This window comes from Ostrea edulis, chromosome 2 (genome assembly GCF_947568905.1).
Source record: "Ostrea edulis chromosome 2, xbOstEdul1.1, whole genome shotgun sequence".
In the NCBI taxonomy this organism is placed as follows: Eukaryota; Metazoa; Mollusca; class Bivalvia; order Ostreida; family Ostreidae; genus Ostrea; species Ostrea edulis.
The window spans coordinates 103,314,815-103,340,504 of NC_079165.1; the positions used below are offsets into that span (position 1 = coordinate 103,314,815).

Below are 25,690 nucleotides of genomic sequence, written 5' to 3' on the forward strand. Positions count from 1 at the left end.
TTGGGGTCAAAGGTCATTAATGTTGACACCTGAGGTACACGCCGGCGCGCTCTGATCGCAATCGGTCATTATGAGAAGTTGACAGTGTAGATATGAAAGGTACCGCACATATGATCAGAGAAATGGTGGAGCTATGGATTTGACTGTGCAATTAAACCCTGTAGTAAAGAAAAAGGTAAGCCCTGTTCATTACGAGATTGATCTGATGTACAGTAACATTTATTGATGAGTGAAAACAATCTAATCTTTTTCTTTCTTTTTTTCCTCTTGATATTTTAATATTTTAGCAAAGTTATTAAAAGTACTTCTGATATTTTGAAAATTGCACGGAGTTTTATCAAAGCAATAATAATAATCCGCCGCTGAATAAAAAGAGTGTTGTCATTTGATACCTACTGGCAAGGGGGCGTATCACAAAGAATTGTGCATTGACAGTGATGCACAAATCTCTTACCTTGATAGTTGTATACTGTATGTAGTTTTTATTTTAATGTGTTTTATACCAAAGTAGTTAGAATCAACAATTGAAGTGTTATGATGTCTTGGTTTTTATCAACTATAATAATTAACATATTACATAGAATATTGTTTATGTACATAGTGAGATGGTAGCTATATGTATTGAAACAACACCAGCCACCATGCCACATGTAATATAAGAAAATAGACCTAACTCTTATACAGTTTTATTTCCTTATGCATCCCCTGCTGATTATGAATCATGAATAATTAAGTTGAGGTTGATTTATATCGGGTATTAGTTTACCATCAGAAAATCCCAGTGGAAATAAATATAAAAAAAGAACATGAAACATCAGATTAGAATAAAAAATACCCCATAATTTTGAAATAGTATATCTATATACATGTAATTGTATAAATCGTAATAAGGATAACTGATTGCACTTAATTTGTAGTTTTGTCACAGAAGTATCTGATCAAATCAGCTAGGTTTTTAAATTACATCGTGCTGATTTTTTTTTTCTTTCAGCAAGTAGGTATACGTTCAGGAATAATTGACTAATGATTAAATATCCTGCTTTCAGTAAATGTTAATGTTATTATACTTTCTTAAGGGAACATGCAAAATGATGGCTTTGAACTATAGCGTTAACGGCAAACAGTTTAACTTTCAATGTATGTACATTGATCATAAGGAGATAAGTGTTAACAATGCTCTTTGTGAAAGCATTCTTAATTTAAGTCTCTTTCTGTGTTACAATTTACCTTAGAATGAACCCACTGTAAATGAATTTAGTGTAAACACAGCCAATACATGGTATATTTACTACCGTTGTATATCATTGTATGTCGTATTGATATCAATGTTAAATAGATTGTTTTATCATAAATGATAAGATGCAATATCATTTTCTTGATCCTTCTGAACCGATACACTGATAAACAAAAACCATACATTGCATTGTTATTGAAGACATGATTCTTGAAAGAAACAGGTGTTTTGTATATTATTCAACTTGAGTTTCTTGATATAAAATTGAATAGATCAGCATTCTCCATAAAAGTGATTTAGTCCTAACTGGCATGCACCCAGACCACTACACGGCACTGGGTCCAGACCCTCCAATCAATACACACTTTTCCAATCAGTAAGAGGGTCATTCAAGGTGATTTAATCCACTAATCGCAGGCACTGATTTCTTTTTTATTCATCTTATATGCAAACATTTAACTTAGGTGACCATTTAATTTCTTATTTAAATGTCTGACTATTAGTTTAGCGTGTCAATTATTATTTTGCAACATGGCACAATTTTAACCATGCATTTGAAATCAATTTAATCAAACTACAATAAATTTGTAAATTTGATTGATATATGCATTTAATGTCAAAGGTAAGGGTTAACCATGTAAGTGATTTTTATATATGAAAATATGGCAGCCAGGACAGGGGATGGGCTCTGATATGTCTAGGGATCCGTGTTTGCCCTAGCTACTTCACTGTTGTAGTTTTAAGATTGATCATTGTTTGTTATATATATATATATACCAGTTGTCACAAAATAACCTTGAGACAAAAAAATACATGTACTTCCATCATAATTATGTTAGATCAAAGTAATTGTGTGTTAATTAAGATACATTTGAGATATAATTTTGAGGAATATCCAAATAAATCAAAGCAAACCAAATACCTCTGACAGCTGATACTGTCAAACAATCTTTACTGCTGGATCTGAGTTCAAATCCAAGTTTTTATTAAAATTATGAAATAATGCAGGTTTGTAGGTGAATTACAAAGAGTCTTCTTGTCAGTATGTGATGTAAGTTGTTCAAATTATCCTTAAACATTTTATGTAAATTCAAAAATTGCTACTGTTAATATGGAACTGTACTGTCTCGGTTAGAAAATCAATTTCGATTGTTTACGTACTGTGTCGGCAGTACTTTATCACTCTAACTGGTTGTTCTTTACGATTGAAGTCTGACCCAGCTATAGCCCAAATAAGTCTGTAACCCTTTATTGGAATATGATTCAAGAATTAGGGCCTATGAAATGGTCAAGATGCTGGGATCAAGATAAAGCAAACTTTACCCCCTCCCCTTGCACATGGATATATTATACTGCGAAATCCTTAGCCAGATTTTCTAAAAAATTCAATCTTCTATTTCCCAATCATTAAAGCTACCAAGTATGACACAAATTTCATAAAGATATGTGTATCGAATGCTCAAGACTTATAATCTCTTAGTAATTCTCCTAGCCAACAGAGAAGCACATTGCAAACAAAAAAAAACTAAGCACGCATTAAGTACTATACTGGGAGTCTGTACATGTAATTCAGCCAACATTATGATTGTGTAAATTTAATATATTGATGTTGATGAGATAAGGACCCAGAACACATTTTAGTATATGTACAAATACAGTTCCTGTTTTTAATTAATTTTGAAATGTCAGGTTTTGTTTTGTAAAGATTGGTAAATTTATACAATGTTTTATGTTTGTGTTATAATTTCAGTATGCACAGGCATTGATAGAAAAAAATGACTTGATGTAAATCTTTCCCAAATTACCATGTATTAGTGTAAAATTAATTGTCTTCTCATTTTATACGTCTGATGATTCTTGACAAATAGAGTGATAATCAGTGTAAATGTTGGGCCATTGATGCATATCGGAGAGAAGTTTCGTCATTATTTTTGCGAGTTACGCACATTTTCTGATGTACATGGTGTATAATTAGAGGCAATTGGTCGACTGGAGATGGGTTTTTATGTTTCTGACAGTTACAGATGGATTGTACTTAGCAGTTAATCAATTAATATTTGTTTGTGTCAATTTTATTTCCCCTGCATTAATTAATGATGATATGTAGTGTCAAGATATAAGACAAGTGCCCTATTGTAAGGAATCAAATTTTCTTCACTGTTGGACCCATTTGATAGATTATTATACTTGTGTGTAGTCTTATGGGTTTTTTCATTTTACTATTCATATATTTGTTCCAGGAAAAGAATGATATATACCTTGTTTTAAATTTCACCAAAAGATAGTTGATAAACTCATTTACCCGATTCGGAAGATAAAATTTGAAAACATACTGTCAATGTCATTTCTTTGTATACCATGACATTGCACCAACACAATTACTGTGTATCAGCCATGGGGTGAATCTTGAATTTCAATACATAGTCTACATATACCCCATTAATGATAGTGTATTTTATACCCCATTAATCTCAACTGCCTACTACAGGTGAGATCATTGAAATTCTGTACCTGTAAGTCTCAACATGATTTTCATAGTTGGACAGATATATATACTTTAAAAAAGCATCTTTTACCCCGCATCTTGAGTTGTTTGTGAAACTTCTCCTTGGTACATCTTGCTTCTAACATGTTTCTATTGTTTTGCTATTGTTTCTTGTTGGTAAAATAATGGTCTTGTTATAATCCTCTCACAATGAATTTTGGAGGAAATATAGTATTTTGCTCTCTTTCTCGCTCTCGCTCTTTCTCTCTGCATGGTCTCTGGGTGGTGGTGGTGGTGGTGGTATGCGTGCATACATGTGTGCATTGTGCAAGATTTAAAGAAAACTAGCTTTTGGCTACTGATGGGAATTCCGTAAATTCCATGTGGTCAAGATTCAGTATACTTGTTTCTCAGAGTCAGTTGTTAAATGTTATTGATTTTCAAGGTCACTGGAGGAGATTTCTTAAAATCCTTGTATTATACATGATTAAGAAGATACAGTAGAATTGGGAGTCATGGCTTACGTGGTAGATAGTCATACTCTGCTCATTTTCAAGGTCAGGATTAAAGGTGGAGGCCACTAGATGGATATATTTGATATCTCTTTGTGATTCGTAATGTCGTCTATGGTGTTTTAATTCTGTGATATAGAAGTGTGACTGTACATGGTGTTGTCAGGAGACGATCTGCTTGGTGGTGCTCTTGTTAGCATTATAAGTTTCTTATAGTTGTGTTTGTTGTTGTAACATACACATGCAGTAAGCTAGCTCCGTATGCCTTGAGAGGAAAATGACTTTGCAATACCCCATGGGCAAAATCACATTTGTATGTCACAGTGAACATTTTGTTCTAAGTACAACAATTACACTTGAAATCTCTGAGAGTGGTGAAATTTATATTTCACAAACTTACAAATATAAAGCAAGCTGCTGTACGACTTTGAAGAGTGACGTAAATGTATCATTAAACATAGGGCCCTTTTCTTGAAAACAACAATTACAGATGAAAATATTGACTTCTGAAGTTCCATTAGACATCCACTTCTCAGCTTAATGTCTACTTAGACTAATCCCATTCCAGCTAATAAAGTGTTTAAAAAGGGTTCCTGGACACCCTTAGAAATGGCCTGGATTGCATATGTCTCTGTTTACCACTGCAAGAGTACAGTACTTGAAGACTGTCAATGGTACTTAGAAGCACAGCTTAAACAGATCTTTCCCTGTTTTGTAAGTCATTTACGACGTGGTCGCAGTCATAGGTACTCTGTCAACGTCAGCTCGTCTACTTTTATCAGTTGCTTGGAAGTTTAATTTGTTTTGTTTGCTGTATTTAAATTTTGATAAAATTTAAACTTATATACCTTCCCTGAAGTGTGTATCATGAATACTTTTTGTTTGGATAGGAAGGTAAGACATTGAAAGTGTTCAGACATTTTGCAATTTGATCAAATTATGTTACATTGCGGTAGACTGCAGATCTAAATATAGTGCTAGATCCATTTAAATACATAATGCATGATATATAGATATAAAATATATTACATAATGCATGATATATAGACATAAAATATATTACACTGTAAGGTAATGTGTAAGTTTTATACATTATAACTCAGTTTAAATATGTTTTCAGAAGCCACGGATGCTGAAACCCATACAATCAGTGGGGGCAGACTTGGACCATTTGGAAGCAGAGCGGAGCATTCTTTCTGACCCTCAGGACAACAGAAAAAGGCGTACCATCCTCTTACATAAAAAAAATGAATCCTGGGGGTTCACTATACAGGTAGGATGTAAGGGCAGAGCTTGATTAGCTATACTGAAGTTTTTCGTTTAGATATTATTATCTTGGGACTAGAAGAGTGGAAATCCAGTTTGAGCAAGATTCTTTTTATCGCATGTTGACCCTTCCCTGGTTATTCATTCAATACGTTACGATATTGTTGAGAATTTTGCTTTGCTCTCTGACATTTTGTAAACAAACTACGTAAAATTGACATTTGTTTGTGGCATCATAAACGGCGTAGGAAAACATCGTGTAATAATTAAGATTTATGTAATGGGTGATATCCACTGGATAAAGGAGTAAACATGTGATAAAAGTATGTATCATACAACTTAAAGTTTACTACTAACCTGGAGGAAACCCACATGTCAGCTAGAGTGGGAGGCCACATTACCATCTCACATACACACACTGCTGACCAGAGGATCAAACTCGGGTTACAGTGGTGTAAGGCCAATGCAATTCAACCACTCTTGGACACCCAACTACTTGCTTGAAAGATGAATTTTAGATAAATGTACAGCCATCTTGCACCTCCATATACATGTACACTATTGTTTGACAGTTTTGTTTAACTTTTAAAAAACACTTCAGCTGGTGTGGCTTTTTAGCTCACCTGAGCTGAAGGCTCGTATGAGCTTATCTGATCAAATTTTATCTGTCGCTGGTCTCTTCATCGACATTATTAACTATTCACATGATTAACTTCTTCTCAGAAACTGATTTTAGCTAAACTTGGCACAAAGCATCCTTGGTTGAAGGAGATAAGTTTCTTCAAGTGAAGGGCAACACCCTCTTTAAAGGAGAGATAATTGAGAATTATTGGGGGGAAAAAATCGGAAACATCATGCACTAAACCAATTTTAACCAAACTTGGCACAACATATTAATGGATAAGGGTGATTCAAGTTGTTAAATTGAAGGATCACACTCTTCACAGGAGGAGAGAATGAGAATCATGTAAAACTGGATATTATATTTGAAAAATCATATCAAGAATGACATAAAATATTAATTGAATATGGCACAAAGCATGCCAATCTCTACCCAGGGTTGTCGTTCCTTGCTCTCACATACACCTCTGTCATTGTCTTGAGGGTTTTACGAGATCCTTGTAAAATGGCACATATGCTCAAATAAAGTATGGTTTTGACTTCAGTTACAAAAATATACGTAAATAAATAAATACTGATCGAGCAAATGTCAAGTCTTTTTGTGACACAAGAAGCATTTATTTGGGTTGAAAAGCGGATATTGGGTTCTTCTATTGCACCAGGCCTATAGACATCAGTACATGAAGAACATGCACAGTAATGGGGGGAAAACTACAACTTGTTGTTTGTCCTACATTTGCCCAATATTATATAAAGTGGTTCTTAGTTTTATTAACCATAAAAAAGTGGATTTACATGTGGAATAACATTGCTGATTTTGAGACATTGATAGAGGTATATGTGAGTATAAGTAAGTAAACTCTGGGTAGAGATTGAAAGCATCCTTTAAAGTTAATGGCTTTCATTTTGTTCAAATATGGCCATATTCCTTTTCAGGGGGAAATAATTAGGAAGTGGTGAAAATTAAGTTGGCTAAAAATTGCTCTTGAACCACTGGATCTAGAATAGCAAATCTTAAAAAACTATCATAATATAGTGTAAATTCAAGTGTTATCGATAATTGTTCAAACTATAGCCCATGGACTGGATTAAGTCTACCGGTGGGGGTGGGTGGGTGTTGAAACTTCATATGTAGGGATACTGCTTTAAAATCTTCTCTGGAACAGCAATGCTACAGTATATATCAAATAAATCATCCTCATGTAGATGCAGTTCACTAGGAATTCAATTTGTTATCATGTGTTTTTATACTGATGCAAGGGTTATAAATTAAATTGTTTCTTGAAAATGGACCATTTGTTGCACTCTTGGTGAGGATTAAAAGAATATCTGTGCAGATATTTTACTTTGATTGCCTTCCTTGTGTAAAATATGATAAAATTCAATTACCTGAAAAACATTTGAGTGTATACAAATGGTGTCCACCTTCTTTGTGGTTAATCCACCTTCTTTGTATTTAGCCACAGATACATTGTAGGTACATTTTTAAAGATTACCAGGAACACTAGAACTGTAGTTTTTGAAATGAAAATAAAAGCATCTGATGAATATATTAATCTTTGATATTGATTTCAATGCACTATGCCCATGACATGATACCTTATGGAATCAAAGTTTTAAATTTCACATGTGGAGTTATCGTGACTTAATTAAGTGAGCACTGTAGCACATTAATCACTCGTTTGACATGTAATTTTGTTGGAGGTTTTGACTGCATGGACAGTGTTTTGACTCAAATCTTAAAAGATGCCATGACATAATTTCATGAAGAGTTCAGTATTAAGCCAGTCTAGTAGATGACACTATTGAGATATAGTGAATTATGTTTGTGCAGAACTTTTCCTTTGACATGGTATTTGTGTGGTACTACCTGACACTGTGCTCATGACAGACATGACCACAATTGTCAAAAGTTTGTGTCTGTCTACAACTATACTGCAAGGTTTATCACCAGGTGTAACCAGACTGCGTGTTCCTTTTCCAGATTGTGTTCACCTAGCATCCGCTTTCCTGATTGTTCTCTAATCATAGAACTTCACAAAATCTGTGTTTGTTCATAACATCAATATTTTTACCTAATGATTTACTTGGGAATATTTTTCATTTGCCTGTTGAGAATGAAAAGGTGGTGATCATTTCCTAGTGATAGTACTAAGCACATAAAGTGGACTTTCTCTGAATGCAAATTTTGTTGTTGCTATTGATAAATTTTAATGTTAATTGTTTTTATTCTCTTCATCTGTTGTTGAGATGGAGGCGACTAAATGGGGCGGTCCTTCAGATGAGACAACAAAAATTGAGGTCCAGTGTCACAGCAGGTGTGGCACTTTAAAGATCCCTTCCTGCTCAAAGGTTGTAGCGCTGAGCAGAGGCCTAAATTTTGCAGCCCTTTGCCGGAAATGCCATGGTGACTTTTCCATACGAGTTATCAATAAATACTCTTAAGTGGGACGTTAAACAATATACAATAAATCAATCATCTGTTGTTGATTTTACTCTCTTCTTCTGTTCTTGTTCATCCTCCCTTCATCTGGTGTTGATCTTACTCTAGTACAGATGTTGTTGTTGCTGAGAGATGATCATTTACTAGCATTCTGAACTACTCTGGGAAAATGATTAAAAGTTGTTTATAATGTGAAAGTAATGTTGTGTCTCTTTAGGGGAGGGTTCTAAGATCTAGTGGTTTGATTAGAATCAAGTGTTTTTGAAAACTCAATGATCACATGATTCTTAACCTTTTCAAGGTCAGTGAATGGGGGAATTACCTTGAAAATCCTCCTGCCTCAGGACCAAAGTCTCACCATGCACTTATAAGTTGTGATATTCTCTTTGATGTATCTAATTATAAATGCAGTGCATTTGGAATTTTAGATTGTTATAATCATTGAAGTGCTAATTACTTAAATTTTGAGAAGTGATTCTTTTTGTTTCCTGGAATAAAATTAATGAGGTGCAATTTGATGCACTGTTTATTGAGATGTGTATGTCGATCACTGCCTTGACAGGAAACTTTGTGAATGCCCACAAGGAAGTACGTGAAAAAATCAAAAGAAACATGCTTTTGTTGGGTTTTTTGTTTTGTTGTTTTGAATATATTGTAGAATGTCCCGTATAAATCACCAGATAATCAGTAGAAATCTCTTGGGAAATAAAATTTATAGCTCAGATTAACATATCTGCAGTGTGCTCTTAAATTATTTCCTGAGTAAGTAGATCACACTAAAATTACTACGCTGCCAAGGTTTACCTTAGTGGTAACAAGGTCATGTAGACTATGTAAACATGTAAAATTCAATTTTATTTTGAATTATGACAATAAAGAATTCATTGAAATACATGTATCATCTTGTGTCAAATACAAAATTTTGCCACTTAGGTAGGGAAAACCACACAATGAATTTATAGGATTGCACTTAAAAGATACTTAAAGATAGTCTTAAAGTATCCGATTAAATATCATATTTTAATGAGACTATTATTTGTTTCATTATAACCCTATAGTATTATATTCTTTTACCATCCTTCATACTTTGATCCAGTTTATATTTTCCAACAAAATCTTCATTATTTAGGATTATTCTTCAGCAATTCTGAGAATGGTTTAATCATTTCTCAGTTAGTTAGTGATTTATTGAATATAATATACACTGTAGTAGCTTGTGAATGCAAAGGCCCCCTATACCAACAATGTTTGCTATTGATACCATGCAACCTTAAGGGCTGGCGACTATTCTGCCAATGATCTCAAATTATTGTTGTTAATTACTTATCGAATTGATTTCATTTATAAATTCCTGCATAATGGACATACGCTTTTCACATATGATATAGTATAGTTCGAAAGTTTGTATTGAATTCTATCAGAATCGACACACCGATTAATCAAATGCTGAAAATGAACTGGTACATGTATTACTGTATTTTTGAATGATTTGAATACCAGTACTTGCCCAGATTGTGAATATATGTTATGTCTAAAAATCATGTCTTCCATATTTTTATTTCAAGCATGAATGTAAACTGTTAATAGTCGTATGATTTATGGTTTTTGAAAGTTGTTGACTGACTTTCAATCAAATTCTGTTTGCAGACATATGGCTTTAAAAACAAGAAAACGGGGGAGATAGAAGTTTACACTTACGTAGATTATGTTGCATTAAATGGACCAGCAAACATAGCCGGCATGAGGAGAGGTAAAACCATATAAAGTTCAACAAGTGTGGTTACTGTCGGACACCTGTATATATTTTGTAAGAAAGCAATAGTTTTTATACATCTAGATATAAAGCAGTCAATGTTTTTCATTCACCCAGTAGTTAACTTGAACTATTCAAATAAAGCAAACTATGCATATATGATATTATCAGCCCTCAATCAACCAGAGACATAAAGTATAAAAGTCCCTTAGCTATATATATACAGTTGTATGTTAATATGACTCAACCACTGTAATAACATTTAGTGAGATTTAATTGACATTTGAGGAAACAAATAATTTGAACATTATTTGAATTTTTGCTTCAGGGGACATAATTCTGTCCGTTAATGGAAGGAGTGTAGAATTTGCCACTCATCAGGAGTTAGTGTCTGTTATTCAGTCATGTGGAGACCAGGCAAGGTAGGGAACCAAACAAAACTGCATTTTGAACATCTACATGTACCAGGTGTCTGCAGACTTAAAACTGAAGGAATGTCCTCATTGTGGATGACTGTCACAGCCATGTCATGTGATGGGGCATTCTAGCATGCAACCCGCAGTGTTCTTGACCAGTCTGAAGGATTTGACTGCTTAAAATTTCCTCGGACCAGTAAAGTTCACAGTACATTTCATTATTCAGGCTGGTAAAAATCTTGAAATGTCTGATAGCACAGAAAGAAATTTCAAGAACTCTCACGGGTAACCTTGTTACAGACATGTTGCAATCATGTACATGGTGGGAATAATGGATTTGAATAACTGACTTTTTTATTCAAAGACATTATAGTATAAGAAGTTTCTGAAATTGATTTTAAATATTCAGATAGTTACAGGTATATATTGTTTAGTTTTCTGCATCAGATTTGAGAAGAAATCTGTTTACTATACACAATGACAGATGGGCATATCTTCTAACAACCATCCCTTATGTCGGTCCTTTCAAGTTTAATGTGTTAACAGTATGTGCTATGTGGTTGAGGTGATTACAGCAGATTGCACACTGAGGTTTTACATTTGAACATCATATACTCTCCACAGTTTTATAGGCCAGTTCATCTTATACCACACCATGACCCAAATAGAGATGACACACACTATCAGATTTATATAGTGATGTCACATTTCGCAGAATTAGTTACCTGCTAATTGATAAGCTATACTGACTTTATGCTGCATCACTCAGCTCAAACATTTTATCACAATATGGAATGGAAGATTTGTAACATTTTCATGTGTCTTCTCTAACTTTCCTTAGATCGATTAATGTACATGTTTATTCTCAGGTTTCCACATGAATGTTAGAGCTTGCTATTATAGATATATACACAATGTTCTCCTGGGAGATCTAGAATCACAATATAGATAATGACCAGAAAAAGTACATGTATGGAAAGTACAAGTATGGAAATCTTCTTAAATTAGTTCGATCTTCCAACAGCCATTAGGTCAGGGATACATCCAAATTCTAGTACATTTTTATACTCTGCAGTAAATTTCATATACTTGACAATTAAGGCTGAATCATCAGAATGTAAAGCATAATAAAATAAATGCATATCCATTTCATTTTAGATGAAAATAGCAAGTCATCGTGTATTGTGAAATGCACATGTCTATTCTGGAGGTATATACATGTAAATGAGGCAATAGCCTACCTGGGAGTATACATGTGATAATACCCATCCTATCAATATTCTATTTTTAATGAAGCACGGTCACAGTACCTCAGTGGTAAGATGCCCACTTCATGATTTAGTGGTTTTATAAAATATAATAAACTGTAGTTGTAAAAAAGGAAAGTAGAGATTGTTCCTTTGCCCAGTTAATTCGGCATTGGAAGTGAAATTGTTAGTCTCATTTTGATGAGACCTTAGAACTGAGATCCGTTATTCATTATAGTGAGGAATTGACACGATAAAAGATTTCCATTATATTAGTGTGACACTTTTCCCAGAGGTGGTCAGATCTTGATATGAGTTAAATATTCTTGCTAGGACATTAGATAACTGATATAATCAATTAGTCCCTGCTTAACACAAGTGCATGCAATATTGATAATCAATTCATCTTGTTTGCAAACTTTGCTAAATTGGTTTCATAATGATATAGTTTTAGCTCACTTAATATTTAGACAAAGTTATTGAGAGTTTAATTATGCTCTACACTTTTGGTAGAAATGAATGTATGAAATTCATATTTAGTAGCTGCTCATGAGATCTTCTCTATACTCCCCACAAACAAATGAGCTAGTAGGGGGATGCTGGAATAGCCCTCTTCATCTTCTCTTTACAAGGTCCAGAAATTTTGAATGGTAACTGATGGTAAATAAATTGAACGATATAAGAACAAATAGAATGACATATTTGTCAATGAATATATATGATTTCATTGAATCTGCAGAAATTCTGAAGCAATAAACCCGTCAAATCAGCAGAAAATCTCCAATTTATGCTTCAGGATACAGAAAACATGCATATCGATTCCTATTTTAAATTTCATTCATGATAATTAAAATTGTTATAGATGTGAATTTAGAGTATAAGCACTTTATTTCACTTACAAGAGTATCAGATATTTTGTTTAAAAGTTGGATTATTCTAGTGGCAAACTTACCAGCAAAGGATATCAGCTAGAGTAACAAGCACTGTTTAGATACACTGGTCTCTTGAATGTAGAAAACAAGTTTATACAAAGGGCCATAACTTCCACAAAGGTCAACTATACCTTGATCTATGATAGTTGTTCATCACTTATAAAGCTTTACAACAAGTATCATATATCAATATCATAAAGCATAATATCAAGAAAGTGAATTTTACACAAAGAGTCATAACTTATTTGAAACTGGGTCCTCCATAACAAAAGTTGAACTTTTTAGATGCTATACAGAAAGTTATATATCTATGGAAGCTGATAGGTGCCAGGGTATAGAATAAATATTCATTTAACTGGCAGTCGCCACATAATTTAACAGGCAGCCATCACTTAATTTATGTGGTAGCCTCCAGTTGTTCAACTCCCCCCCACTCTCTCTCTCTCTCTCTCTCTCAAAATGAAAGGGGTGCAATCCCTGTAATCTCTCTCTCCAATATGTACGTGATGTACAATTATTTCGTTACTGCCTTGACATGGACAACGGACACAAACTTGACCAGAAAACCCTCTAAAAGGGGAAATTTTGTTTCTTAATACCATCCAGTCAAACACAAACTCCATTTGGCGTGCTTGTCATGGCCATTTAATGATACATTGGAGAAAGTACAAATATAATACAATGTATGCGCCGATGATGATAATATGGCAGCATAATTTAGATAAAGGAATATAGATATTAAGCAATAGAAATACCATCTTGATCCAAGGGAGCCTGAAAAAAAACAGTACCCCCTGGAGACAGCATTCTATGCAAAATTATGCCTAACAGTCAACAATCACTCCAGACAGGAACTTTGGAAGTCTGCAATGCACATCCACAGTCAATGAACCTCAGCCTGTATTGATCCATGCCATGACACTGAAATGAGAAATTAACAAACCGGAAAAGACAACCGAAGAACAAATTGACTGAGATACTAAGGGACATGAAAATTGAGGGGAAGAGGGAGGGTGGGTGTAAAAAATTTAGCATCTGCTCTGTTCAAATGACGGAATGAAAAGGAGTAATCTATGACATGCGCGCAGAAATGAAAATTGGAATTTCGTACGACGAACCTGATGCGTTTCGAATTTAATCAAGATAAAGCTGCACAAAATAACCCAGTTTATCCATATTAGATAAACCCCATTAAGAGCAATATTGTTTGTCGATTGTGCTTTACTTTACAAAGTTATATAAATGTTTATTTGCACACAAGAAAATCATCATATGTACTTATAATAAGCCAATGTATCAGGCACGTAGAACCAAGGGACTGACCCTCCACTTTTTTGACAACATTCATTTTCTGTTATTTTCACATGCAAACTAAGGTATTTTCACTCGTAAAATAAGATTAATTGGCAAATTGGCCCTAACCCCTCTTTGTTGGTGGTAGTAATGAATGGTAAAAATGTAATCATGAATGAACTGATGAATTGAAGGATGAACAGAGCCCCTTCCTCCAATTTAGGAGTATGAAGTTTAGGCAAAAGAGAAATTTCTCCTCTGACTGTTCCTACATTTTAAAAAATGATGCTACAATCTGCTTACTATTCTAAATCTTTCAAAAACAATCACTCAGCAGTATGAATTAAATTGTTTTTAAAATTGTCAGCTAGTATGTATAAATTAAGTGGCGGCCGCCAGATATACTAAATGGCCGCCACATAAATTAAGTGGTGACCACCAGTTAAATGAATATTAATTCTATACCCTGGCATCTATCGGCTTCCAGCTTCCGTATATATCAATATCTAAAGCATACTGAAAAAAAGTGGAAAACAATGGAACCGACCCACAGACAGAAAATGTATGGTCCCTTCCAGTTTAACTATTGAGGAGCTAAGAAAATATCACCACTTGTGCATAATTGCTCCGCAGGCCAACTGTTACCAGGGAGAAACAATTGATCTTGAATCAAGTCAGTTAAAGGCAAAAACCCTCATGTTCCCCATGTTCTTATCTTTTTCCAGAAAATCTAGAGGGGACTCTGGGTTTCCTTTCCACCTGTCTCTCCATTTGTTGTCAAGTCTGTCCCACTGTGTTTTCTACACTACATGTAGCTTTTATTTGTACATGTAATGTATTTGAATAATGAATATAAGTCTTTCTCAGAAAGTGTGGAGTCTTAGTAATGTTTGGTCCAAGTGGCTTTTGATTATTATGGTTGACTCTGTTTTAGAACTGAAGAGGAGTCTTAGTAATGTTTGTTCCATGCAGGCTTTCAATCATTATAGTTGACTGTTTTAGAACTGAAGATTTATGCATGTCTATTTGTTTTTTGCTTTCTTTCTTGTGTTTTCACATTGAGGTATTGATATGAAACCTGCTGTGTAATGTCTTGGAGAACAACTAACGATCAAGAACAGAGCAATTCAATGTTGAGAAAAAATATCAGAATTCCACGGGAATTTAATTAACACTTTCACCCATATAAAGCTCTTCAAATTACACCTATGAGGGAAAGCCCTAATCAAATTCCTATGGAATTCTCTCTCTTTTATTTAATTATATAAACCAAAACTCTCTCTCAAACTCTCTCTCTCTCTCTGCATTCACAAAGCTCTCCAATTTTAACAAGATGTACTGTGAGCAATGCTCACTAAGAATACCCCCCGCTTACCCCAATCTCCCAAAGGGTGTTGTTAATAGGTATAAATTACCTCTTTCCTGAGTGTAAAAATATGGTATGCATTTGTAGAAGAAAATGGAGGATATAGTCTGAACACAAATCCATGGCATAAACCTATAATTTTGACCTTGAGATCAAAGGTCAAGGTCATAAAGAGGTCATGAATGTACATGACACATAGTCTCATGGTGATACACCCATGTCTTATGGTATGACTATGTCAAAACCCTATAATCAATTTTGACCTTGAGGTCAAAGTTCAAGGTCATATACAGGTCATGAAGGTACTCGACACATCGTCTCATGGTGATACACTCATGTGTCAAATATGATATGCCTATGTCAAAGAACAAAGAAGTCATGGCCCGGACATGAATCCATTGTAAAAACCTTTAATTTTGACCTTGAGTTCAAGGTCATATGGAGGTCATGAAGGTACATGACACATCGTCTCCTGGTGATACACTCATGGGTCAAATATGGTATGCCTATGTCAAAGAACAAAGAAGTTATGACCCGGACACGAATCCATTGTAAAAAACCTTTAATTTTGACCTTGAGGTCAAGGGTCAAGGTCATATGGAGGTCATGAAGGTACATGACACATCGTCTCATGGTGATACACTCATGTGTCAAATATGGTATGCCTATGTCAAAGAACAAAGAAGTTATGGCCCGGACACGAATCCATTGTAAAAAACCTTTAATTTTGACCTTGAGGTCAAGGGTCAAGGTCATATAGAGGTCATGAAGGTACTTGACACATCGTCTCATGGTGATCTACCTGTGTGCCAAATATGGTATGCCTAAGTCAAAGAACAAAGAAGTTATGGCCCGGACACGAATCTGCACAGACAGACAGAGTGATTCCTATATACCCCCCAGAACTTCATTCGGGGGGGGGGGGGGGGGGGGGGGGGGGGGTATAAAAATGCTTTCTAAGTATGTTTACAATATCTTATATAAATGAAATATCAAATTCTTCCACTACAATGTTCCTTTGAGTGGGGTAAAAGTATGCCAACTCGCTGTTTGAGCAGGTTTATTATTAAACTTACTTTTGATTAAACAAATGTTGAATGATAAAAATCAATGCTGTTTTCAGCATCTCAGCTTTCATTTTACTTTGACAGCCATTTTTCTGACTATGCAGTTTAGAATAATCTTCCTAATTGATTGACTGTACAATGACAAATTTCCTTTTACTTTGCTGTAAAACTTTTAAAATTTATAATGTGTTGTCTTTTTCCTTTTGATATGCTTCCTGATGGAGATATGATGTAAATTTATGTTTTCAGGTCATTGTATTAATTGTAGAAAATAATTTACAGGTCAATGTAAGTTACAGTAATTGTAATTTACACTTAAATTTCTTTACATTCAAAGTTATATACACTCAGATGAAGCTATTTTGATATTGCATGGTACAACTGTAGCAAGTAAATTAACAAAGGCAATGTAAAGGAAAATTTCAGTTCATTAATTGTTGTGGATTTTGTGAGGACAATAAGGAAGTCATTTACCCAAAATATTTTAAGTCTTCGCATGAAAGTGAAAGCTTGAGTTTTTACTGCCAGAGTTATGGTAGCTTAATTGATGTCCTGTTGATGTGCAGTAAGGTTTCAGAATTCTCATTTTTACCCAGGGGGTTAAAAGGGGTTGAAAACAACATTTTCCTACAAAAACCTGGTTCCCAGAACTCCTCTTACATTATACGCAGTAGACAAATCATCTTTTGGAAGGTAATAGGTGGTGTCTATATAGATGTGCAATATGGTTTCAGAATTTTCATTTTCACCCTGGGGGCTAATTGGGGATCGAAAAACAATGTTTTCTGTAGAAAAACCTGGTTCCCAGAACTCCTCTTACGTTTTATACAGTAAAGACAAATATTTAATTGAAGATACTTGCATGGTGATGTGCATGCAATACCCGGTAAGTTTTTGAAATTTTTTTTTTTCACTTTGAGGGGCAAATGGGGTAAGTAAACAACGAACAAAAACCTGGTTCTCAGTACATTGTGTCATGTGCAACAAGAATATATTTTCTTTAAAGGTTGAAATCTCAACCATTTTAAAGATCGACATTTGAGCAATAAAAAAATGATGGGGATTAGGATGACCCCGGGGCACTTGCCCATCAGAATACTCAATGCATCTTGGTATGTGTAGCAGGAAAATATATGGTTTAGGGGTCAGGACCTCAATTGTTTTAAGTACATGTATTTTTCCACAATTATGAAATAGGGTTTAGAATGACCCCAAGCCACTTGCCCAACAAAATACTCAATGCATCTTGACATATGCAGCAAAATTATATGTGGTATAGAGTATATTATATGGTAATTATTGTGGCTTTTTTGCTAGCTACACAAGTATGATGGAGAGTATATTTAAAGGCAAACACTTGCATGCAGAAATTACTGTCTTTTAAATATGATGGCATCTAATTTTATTTATATATCTAAAATCTTCTAAAGAACTTCGAGTAATGATCCAGTCTTCTTTTTTTTAATCTGTTAAACTAAAGAATAAAATTAGAGCTCAAAGAAAAACTAAGTAAATTTTTGTTTTACTTAATAAAAAGAATGAGTACAATGCAGTTTTTCTTGATTTGTCTTGAAAATCACCACAAACTCGTCAATAAGCAGTGTCAGGCATTGCAAGGGGAATAAATCAGTTTGATTAAATGTGGAGCTAAAGCCTCAAGCTACATGCAATGGCAATGTGCCCCACTTTGAGCAGATGCTCTGCCCCAAGTTCCATCAGAACATAAGTTCTCACTTTCTCATCCAGTCAGCAATCACTAAATATTCTATTAAGTGATGCAATATATTAATTGCTAAGAATCTTTCATGTTCACATGAGTGACATCAAATTTTTAGTTGACAGCTTCAAGTTGCAAAGGCAAAAGAGAGAAAACATTTGATTGGCTCAAAACTTTGAATCAGCCAATGAAAAAGTGGGTTATGTTCGAAGTATTAAGTTAGCACTAGATCATATCAAGTAAAATCTTAGTGATGAAGAAAGTGCTGGTGTTGCTTCACTCCATCATCCACTCCTTCTTAATCACTGAAATTATTAATATGATCTACATGTAAATATTACTTAAGAATTTTTCTGCTGTTCATGTATCGACCGAAGCTTAGAATTCTTTTTATAACAGGTCAAAATTGCTTTTTTTCCCTAATTATATTGTTTTTCTTTTTTCCTTTTCTTTATTTGTACAGGTTGTAACACACCAGCTATGGTAAAACTGTATGCTGATGTATTTTCACTATTTTTATAGGTCAAAGTTGTGAAAGGAAAACCACATTTACAGGAGCAAATTTAATGCCATGTACAGTCTACAACACAATAATTGATATTGCTAACACATTTGAATAATTGTTCTTTTTTTCAGATTGGTGGTGTTATTTGTGGATTGTTGTAAAAAAGTTGAACTCCATGATAGACTCATAAAATTAAAGGTATATAGATTAACATAAAAAGTTCTGTTAATTCCTGGAAAACAATATACATGTACAACACAAGTAGTATCTCGTAGAATTTTAAAATTATTTTTGTGTTCTGTTAACACTTTCTTTCAAAGAATTTTTAAATAAAGATTGAATTAAGGTTAGAAATTGATGCTTGGTTTACTTTTTTATAGAGATTGCTCAACTTGAAGATAAAAGAACTGAGGGATGTAGAAATGAAAGAGAGAGAACTCTTGGATGGTGAGTTTAACATATTGTACAGTAGTGGTAGACTGTGGATATCGATCGGTCTGGATAGCTTAATAGCTAGTTAGTTAGAGCATTTGACTACTAGTAATGCAAGGGTCCTGGGTTTGATTCCTGGTCCAGCTCAAAATTTTCTCCTTGCTAATTTATATATATTTAAGAAATGAATTTCAATTTTCAAAAAAACGCGAGGGTATGAACTGCTACACTTCACACAGCATACTTCATGAACCACACTAGTGCTTCATGAACAGTATGCTGGCATAAAACATTGCAGTTCATACCCTCATGTTTTTTTCAAAATTGAAATTTATATATTATATTTACATTCTGCTTTCAATTTTGTCAGAATTCCCAGCCATTAAATTAGACGTGTTATATTTATCAAGATTCATACATCCATTGACCGTTCGCAGTAGCTCAGTGATAGAGTGTTCGCTTTGTAACTAGGAGGTTGTGAGTTCAAGCCCCACTCGTACCATGGCTGCTTCAAACCTCAGACATAAATATAGTTAGTGATTGTTCCTTCGCCAAATGCTCGGCATTTAGGAGTGAGAATCACAGGTCTTTCAGATATAACCTTATAAACGAAGGTCCCATGTCATGGGATGCGTTGGCATGTTAAACAACCCTCACATGGAAATATTTGGATACAATGAATCTATTAATGGGTAAAGCAAAGTAATTGTGACAATCTATTGACGTGGCTGAATTTGTTTCACTGACGCTGAATTTTTTTTCAGAATTTTGCTTCACTCGAGGCCTTGACAGATTCGACTATTGCAGACAGAGCATTCTCAGTACCCAGTCAAACGAGTCCAGCTTGGACAGGATCAGCATACTGACAGCCAACAGCAACCTCCATAACATTCCAAACACAGTCACCCTCCATCTGAATGCATCCAGCTCCTTTTCAAACACATCTAAGAGTTCTAGTGATGAGCTTAGTGACTGTGCATACGATGTTGATAGCTTTGCTGATGTGAATTATGCAGATGATTCTGACGGAGACTCTGGGTATTCTAATGAAGATTTCCCAGGCATACAGAGAAGAAACACTGTCATTGAACGAAGAAATTCGGGAGAGGATGTTAGAAACAGACGAGAGACATTGGTGGCTGTTGAGTGCGAGTGTGAAGGTGACAGGATATGTCGACTTTGTGAAATAAGGCAACAATCTGAATCCATGGACATGCCCTTGTCTGAGGGTTCAGAAGACGCCACACCTGTGATGGACTCTGATAGTAGTTTAGTTCATACCCCTAACCCTGAGTCTAATCCAGATTGTATCCCTGGATCTGAGAAACCAGAGCAGGTTTCATGTGAACTCAATGACTGTGCAGATTTGGTTCAGTCCAATCCAGATGACAGTTCACCTGCTGGTCAGGTAATATCTTACCAGGACTCATCAGAGACGGAGCCAGATACAGCCATGAAGGATGACTGGGATTTCCCTTTCTGGACAGAGGGAGCAATCTGCATCAATCTAGATGATGAGGATACCAAACTTTGATATTTAGCATGAATTGTATCAATGTTGGATGTTAATATCAAATTGCTGTTTTGGATAATATTTATGTGCTAAATGGATTATTATATTGCTGCCGCCACTTCACCACCACCACCCCTATTCCACCACCCCTACCCCATATTCCTTTTCACTCTCGCCACCACCCCATCCCCCTTCACACTTACCACCACCCCCACCCCAACTCCATTCCTTTTCTAGTGGAAGTCAATAGATGCAGTTTAAGATTTACAACTTTATTCCCAGTCTTAATGAATTAAGACCAGATTGTTGATGTTATTATCTGTTATATGTCACCTTATATGTTTTATTCTATACCATATCATGTCCCACCCCATGAATGTTTTAATATTGTTGATCTAAGACCAAGATTTTTTATTGTTTGTGTATGTGTAACATTGTGTCCAAAAGTTATTTTATGTGATTTTATTTTGTTTTCTAAATATAAAACTCATATTCAAATATCATAATGTATATACATGTACCTGCTTATAAGTCAGATTTTGGGGAAGTTAAATTTTGGTCACAATCTTCTTTATGTATAAATCCTACTACTGCCAAGGAAATTTTTCTCGCTTATCACACGTGAATGATAATAAATTCTTAAAATGTATGACAAGAAATATATCTGATTCAGTTTTTAAAAAAAAAATTAATGTCATGAAAAATAGATTAGATTAGAGGTAAAATATGACAGAATCTTGATCTGAAATTGACAGTTGATTCTGGGGAGAATTTTATCGACTTACATGCAGATCTAGGTAGATGTCAGAATACAACTGAGTTATGAGCAAACAACATTATGTGTGAGTATGTTTACATGTGTTGTATTGTTAGACTTCCTGATTATTGAAGGGTGTTCTCTTAGACGTGTAGTCATTAGGATGTGTGTATACATGTATTTCCTTGTAGTGCTGGTCACTACTACAAAATAGCATTTATTGCATTTGACGATTTCTTTTTTAGTATAGATGAAGTGTGATTGTGCCAAATCTTTGCTTTGTTATTCAGTAAATTTAGAAATTCTAGAATATTGTTGCATAGCAAAATAATGAGTAACAAGGAATAATACTATATAGTAAAACTTGATTTACATTCAGGTACAGAGGAGATTTGCTTACTTGTGCCAAAGGCTTAATAAATAGTCTGTTAATAATCCATTTTTTCTGATATATTGCTGTAAAAGAATTGTGCTTATTCATATCGCTCACAGGCAATTATATCGCTTGGTTTCGAATTTACTATTAAAGAGTACTCTTCAATAGTGAATTCGAACCCAAAGGATATAATTGCCTGGGATTTCAGTTATAAAAATATGTTAGCTTTTAATATTTCCATGCACATATACTGTTTCAAGAAATACTCCACAGGGAACACAAATACAATTAAGTGTTATCTAAGGAAAAAGGATTATATATGATGAAGACTTAATGAGGTCCCCTGAAATTACTTAATTATCTAAAGCAAAGTTTACTTTATTTGATCAAGAGTGCATATGCTAAATTTTCAGAGAGAGGTATTTTATTATTAGAATTGTTGGTTCTTTAAAAAAAAAAAGACAATATTTTATATAATGTACATTTTCCAGATTTCCTAAAATTTGATGAGTAAGAGCTACATTGTATGTTTTGGGTAAAAAACAAAAAAGTGCAGCAAATGAGAAAATGTTTTGTTTCTGACTGCAAAAATGGGTTGAAATTGTTTGTAAATTTTATTTTGATTTTGTCAAACAAGAATTGAGGCTTTAGAAGGTGTGTTCGAAATTTCAACAATTTTAAATGAATTATCACAATTTTGAGGCACCAGATTAAGCTTACATTGCATCTTTTTCTTAATTTTGCTAACCTATTGTAAAACAGTATTTTGATTTGCTTTATATACACCATGGATTTTGATTATTTTAAATAGATTTGGATTAAAAGCAGCAAAAGTCTGCATGCCTGCTTCTAGAATTTTTAATTGATTGTGGAAAATTGAAAATTTTGCTTAATACTGCTTTTATATGTTAGAAAAAAAAACTGTAAACACCAGTGTGAGTAGATGGTGAATAATGTAGTGATGGTTATAGAATTTCCCTCAGCTTCACATTATCTCCCCTTAACACATTTAATTGGCTCATAATTGTACTAAGAAACAAATTTATTTAAAATCCAAAGCAAAGATGGAAATGGACAATGATTTTGATGGTGCTAACCATGTGTTTCTCTTACTGTCAATTATTTAGTATTTACCTGTTCTATGTTGTTAGCAGAAATTTGGATGTGTTGTTGTAATTGTTGATGTTTTATCATGATATCAGTAGTGTTGTTAACAGTGAGATTCATGTCAATACAGAAATAGTGTTGTTAACAGTGAGATTCATGTCAATACAGAAATAGTGTTGTTAACAGTGAGATTCATGTCAATACAGAAATAGTGTTGTTAACAGTGAGATTCACATTGATACAGAAATAGTGTTGTTAACAGTGAGATTCACATTGATACAGAAATAGTGTTGTTAACAGTGAGATTCATGTCAATACAGAAATAGTGTTGTTAACAGTGAGATTCATGTCAATACAGAAATAGTGTTGTTAACAGTGAGATTCACATTGATACAGAAATAGTGTTGTTAACAGTGAGATTCACATTGATACAGAAATAGTGTTGTTAACAGTGAGATTCATGTCAATACAGAAATAGTGTTGTTAACAGTGAGATTCACATTGATACAGAAATAGTGTTGTTAACAGTGAGATTCACATTGATACAGAAATAGTGTTGTTAACAGTGAGATTCATGTCAATACAGAAATAGTGTTGTTAACAGTGAGATTCACATTGATACAGAAATAGTGTTGTTAACAGTGAGATTCATGTCAATACAGAAATAGTGTTGTTAACAGTGAGATTCACATTGATACAGAAATAGTGTTGTTAACAGTGAGATTCATGTCAATACAGAAATAGTGTTGTTAACAGTGAGATTCACATTGATACAGAAATAGTGTTGTTAACAGTGAGATTCATGTCAATACAGAAATAGTGTTGTTAACAGTGAGATTCATGTCAATACAGAAATAGTGTTGTTAACAGTGAGATTCACATTGATACAGAAATAGTGTTGTTAACAGTGAGATTCATGTCAATACAGAAATAGTGTTGTTAACAGTGAGATTCATGTCACTACAGAAATAGTGTTGTTAACCGTGAGATTCATGTCAATACAGAAATAGTGTTGTTAACATTGAGATTCATGTCAATACAGAAAGTGTTGTTAACAGTGAGATTCACATTGATACAGAAATAGTGTTGTTAACAGTGAGATTCATGTCAATACAGAAATAGTGTTGTTAACAGTGAGATTCATGTCAATACAGAAATAGTGTTGTTAACAGTGAGATTCATGTCAATACAGAAATAGTGTTGTTAACAGTGAGATTCACATTGATACAGAAATAGTTTTTTTATACAATGTGATTCATAGTGAGAAGTGATGCTATTATACAATGTGCTTCAATACATACAGATTTACTTCTATGTACTTGGTATCTTTTTTAATTTTATTTTTAATAACATTTTCTAGAATAGTATAATCATTCCTTGATCAAACTCATAATTACAGTGTTTAATTGCTGGAATGATTTCTGTAATGTCTGTATATTTCACAAACCTGTTTTTAAAGCAGAATTGATAACTGCAGATATAGAATTTTGGTTTTCAAGTTTATAATATACAGTACTTATGTTACAAGAGAGAATATACAAATTGTCATGTGATATGGTATGAAATTTTCAACGTTACCACTTTTTTAAAATGTGGATACTCAGACATTAAGTACATAAGGAGCCAAAGATGTCGCATGATATATTTTGTAAATCTAGGAAGACTATATGGTCACAATTTTTGTTACTCCCAGTATACATCAATATATTTGTACAAAATTGTTAATGAAATAAAATTGATAATATGATCAGTTGTCTGATAGTAGAATGCCAAACTAGCCAACCACATTCAAATAAAGCAGCCGTGCATGTCAGTGTTTCAGTGGAGGATCCAGACCCATCCCTTTATTTAATCATCTATATTACTACTTTTAGTCTTCATTCAGATATTGTCAATTGATCTCAGCTCACACAACTCTTACAGGAATCATTATCTCAGCTCACTCAACTCATACAGGAATCATTATCTCAGCTCACTCAACTCATACAGGAATCATTATCTCTGCTCACTCAACTTCTTTTACAGGAATCATTATCTCAGCTCACTCAACTCTTACAAGAATCAATATCTCAGCTCACACAACTTTTACAAGAATCATTGTCTCAGCTCACACAACTTTTATAGGAATCATTATCTCGGCTCACTGAACTCTTACAAGAATCATTATCTCAGCTCACTCAACTCTTACAGGAATCATTATCTCAGCTCACACAACTTTTACAAGAATCATTATCTCGGCTCACTGAACTTTTACAAGAATCATTATCTCGGCTCACTGAACTCTTACACGAATCAATATCTCAGCTCACACAACTTTTACAAGAATCATTATCTCAGCTCACTCAACTTTTACAAGAATAATTATCTCAGCTCACTCAACTTTTACAGGAATCATTATTTCGTCTCACTGAACTCTTACAAGAATCAATATCTCGGCTCACACAACTGTTCCAGGAATCATTGTCTCACCTCACACAACTTTTACAGGAATCATTATCTCAGCTCACTCAACTCTTACAGGAATCATTATCTCAGCTCACACAACTTTTACAAGAATCATTATCTCAGCTCACTCAACTTTTACAGGAATCATTATTTCATCTCACTGAACTCTTACAAGAATCAATATCTCGGCTCACACAACTCTT

The 25,690-nt window shown here is 34.0% G+C and overlaps 1 protein-coding gene across 2 annotated transcripts; it reads left to right on the forward strand.

Moving 5' to 3' along the window:
* Positions 1 to 2: 2 nt before the first annotated feature.
* On the forward strand, positions 3 to 24,789 carry LOC125681462 (cytohesin-interacting protein-like). 2 transcript variants are annotated; one of them, XM_048921577.2, is made up of 7 exons: positions 3 to 175; positions 5,352 to 5,504; positions 10,209 to 10,311; positions 10,643 to 10,736; positions 18,989 to 19,055; positions 19,238 to 19,304; positions 20,054 to 24,789. In XM_048921577.2, the coding sequence occupies exons 1-7, from the start codon at positions 134 to 136 to the stop codon at positions 20,821 to 20,823; spliced, it is 1,296 nt and encodes a 431-aa protein (XP_048777534.2). In that variant the 5' UTR covers positions 3 to 133; the 3' UTR covers positions 20,824 to 24,789. The 2 variants fall into 2 exon arrangements, with proteins under 2 accessions (XP_048777534.2, XP_048777536.2); XM_048921579.2 differs by lacking the exon at positions 3 to 175 and adding an exon at positions 4,941 to 5,125.
* The last annotated feature ends 901 nt before the right edge of the window (positions 24,790 to 25,690 follow it).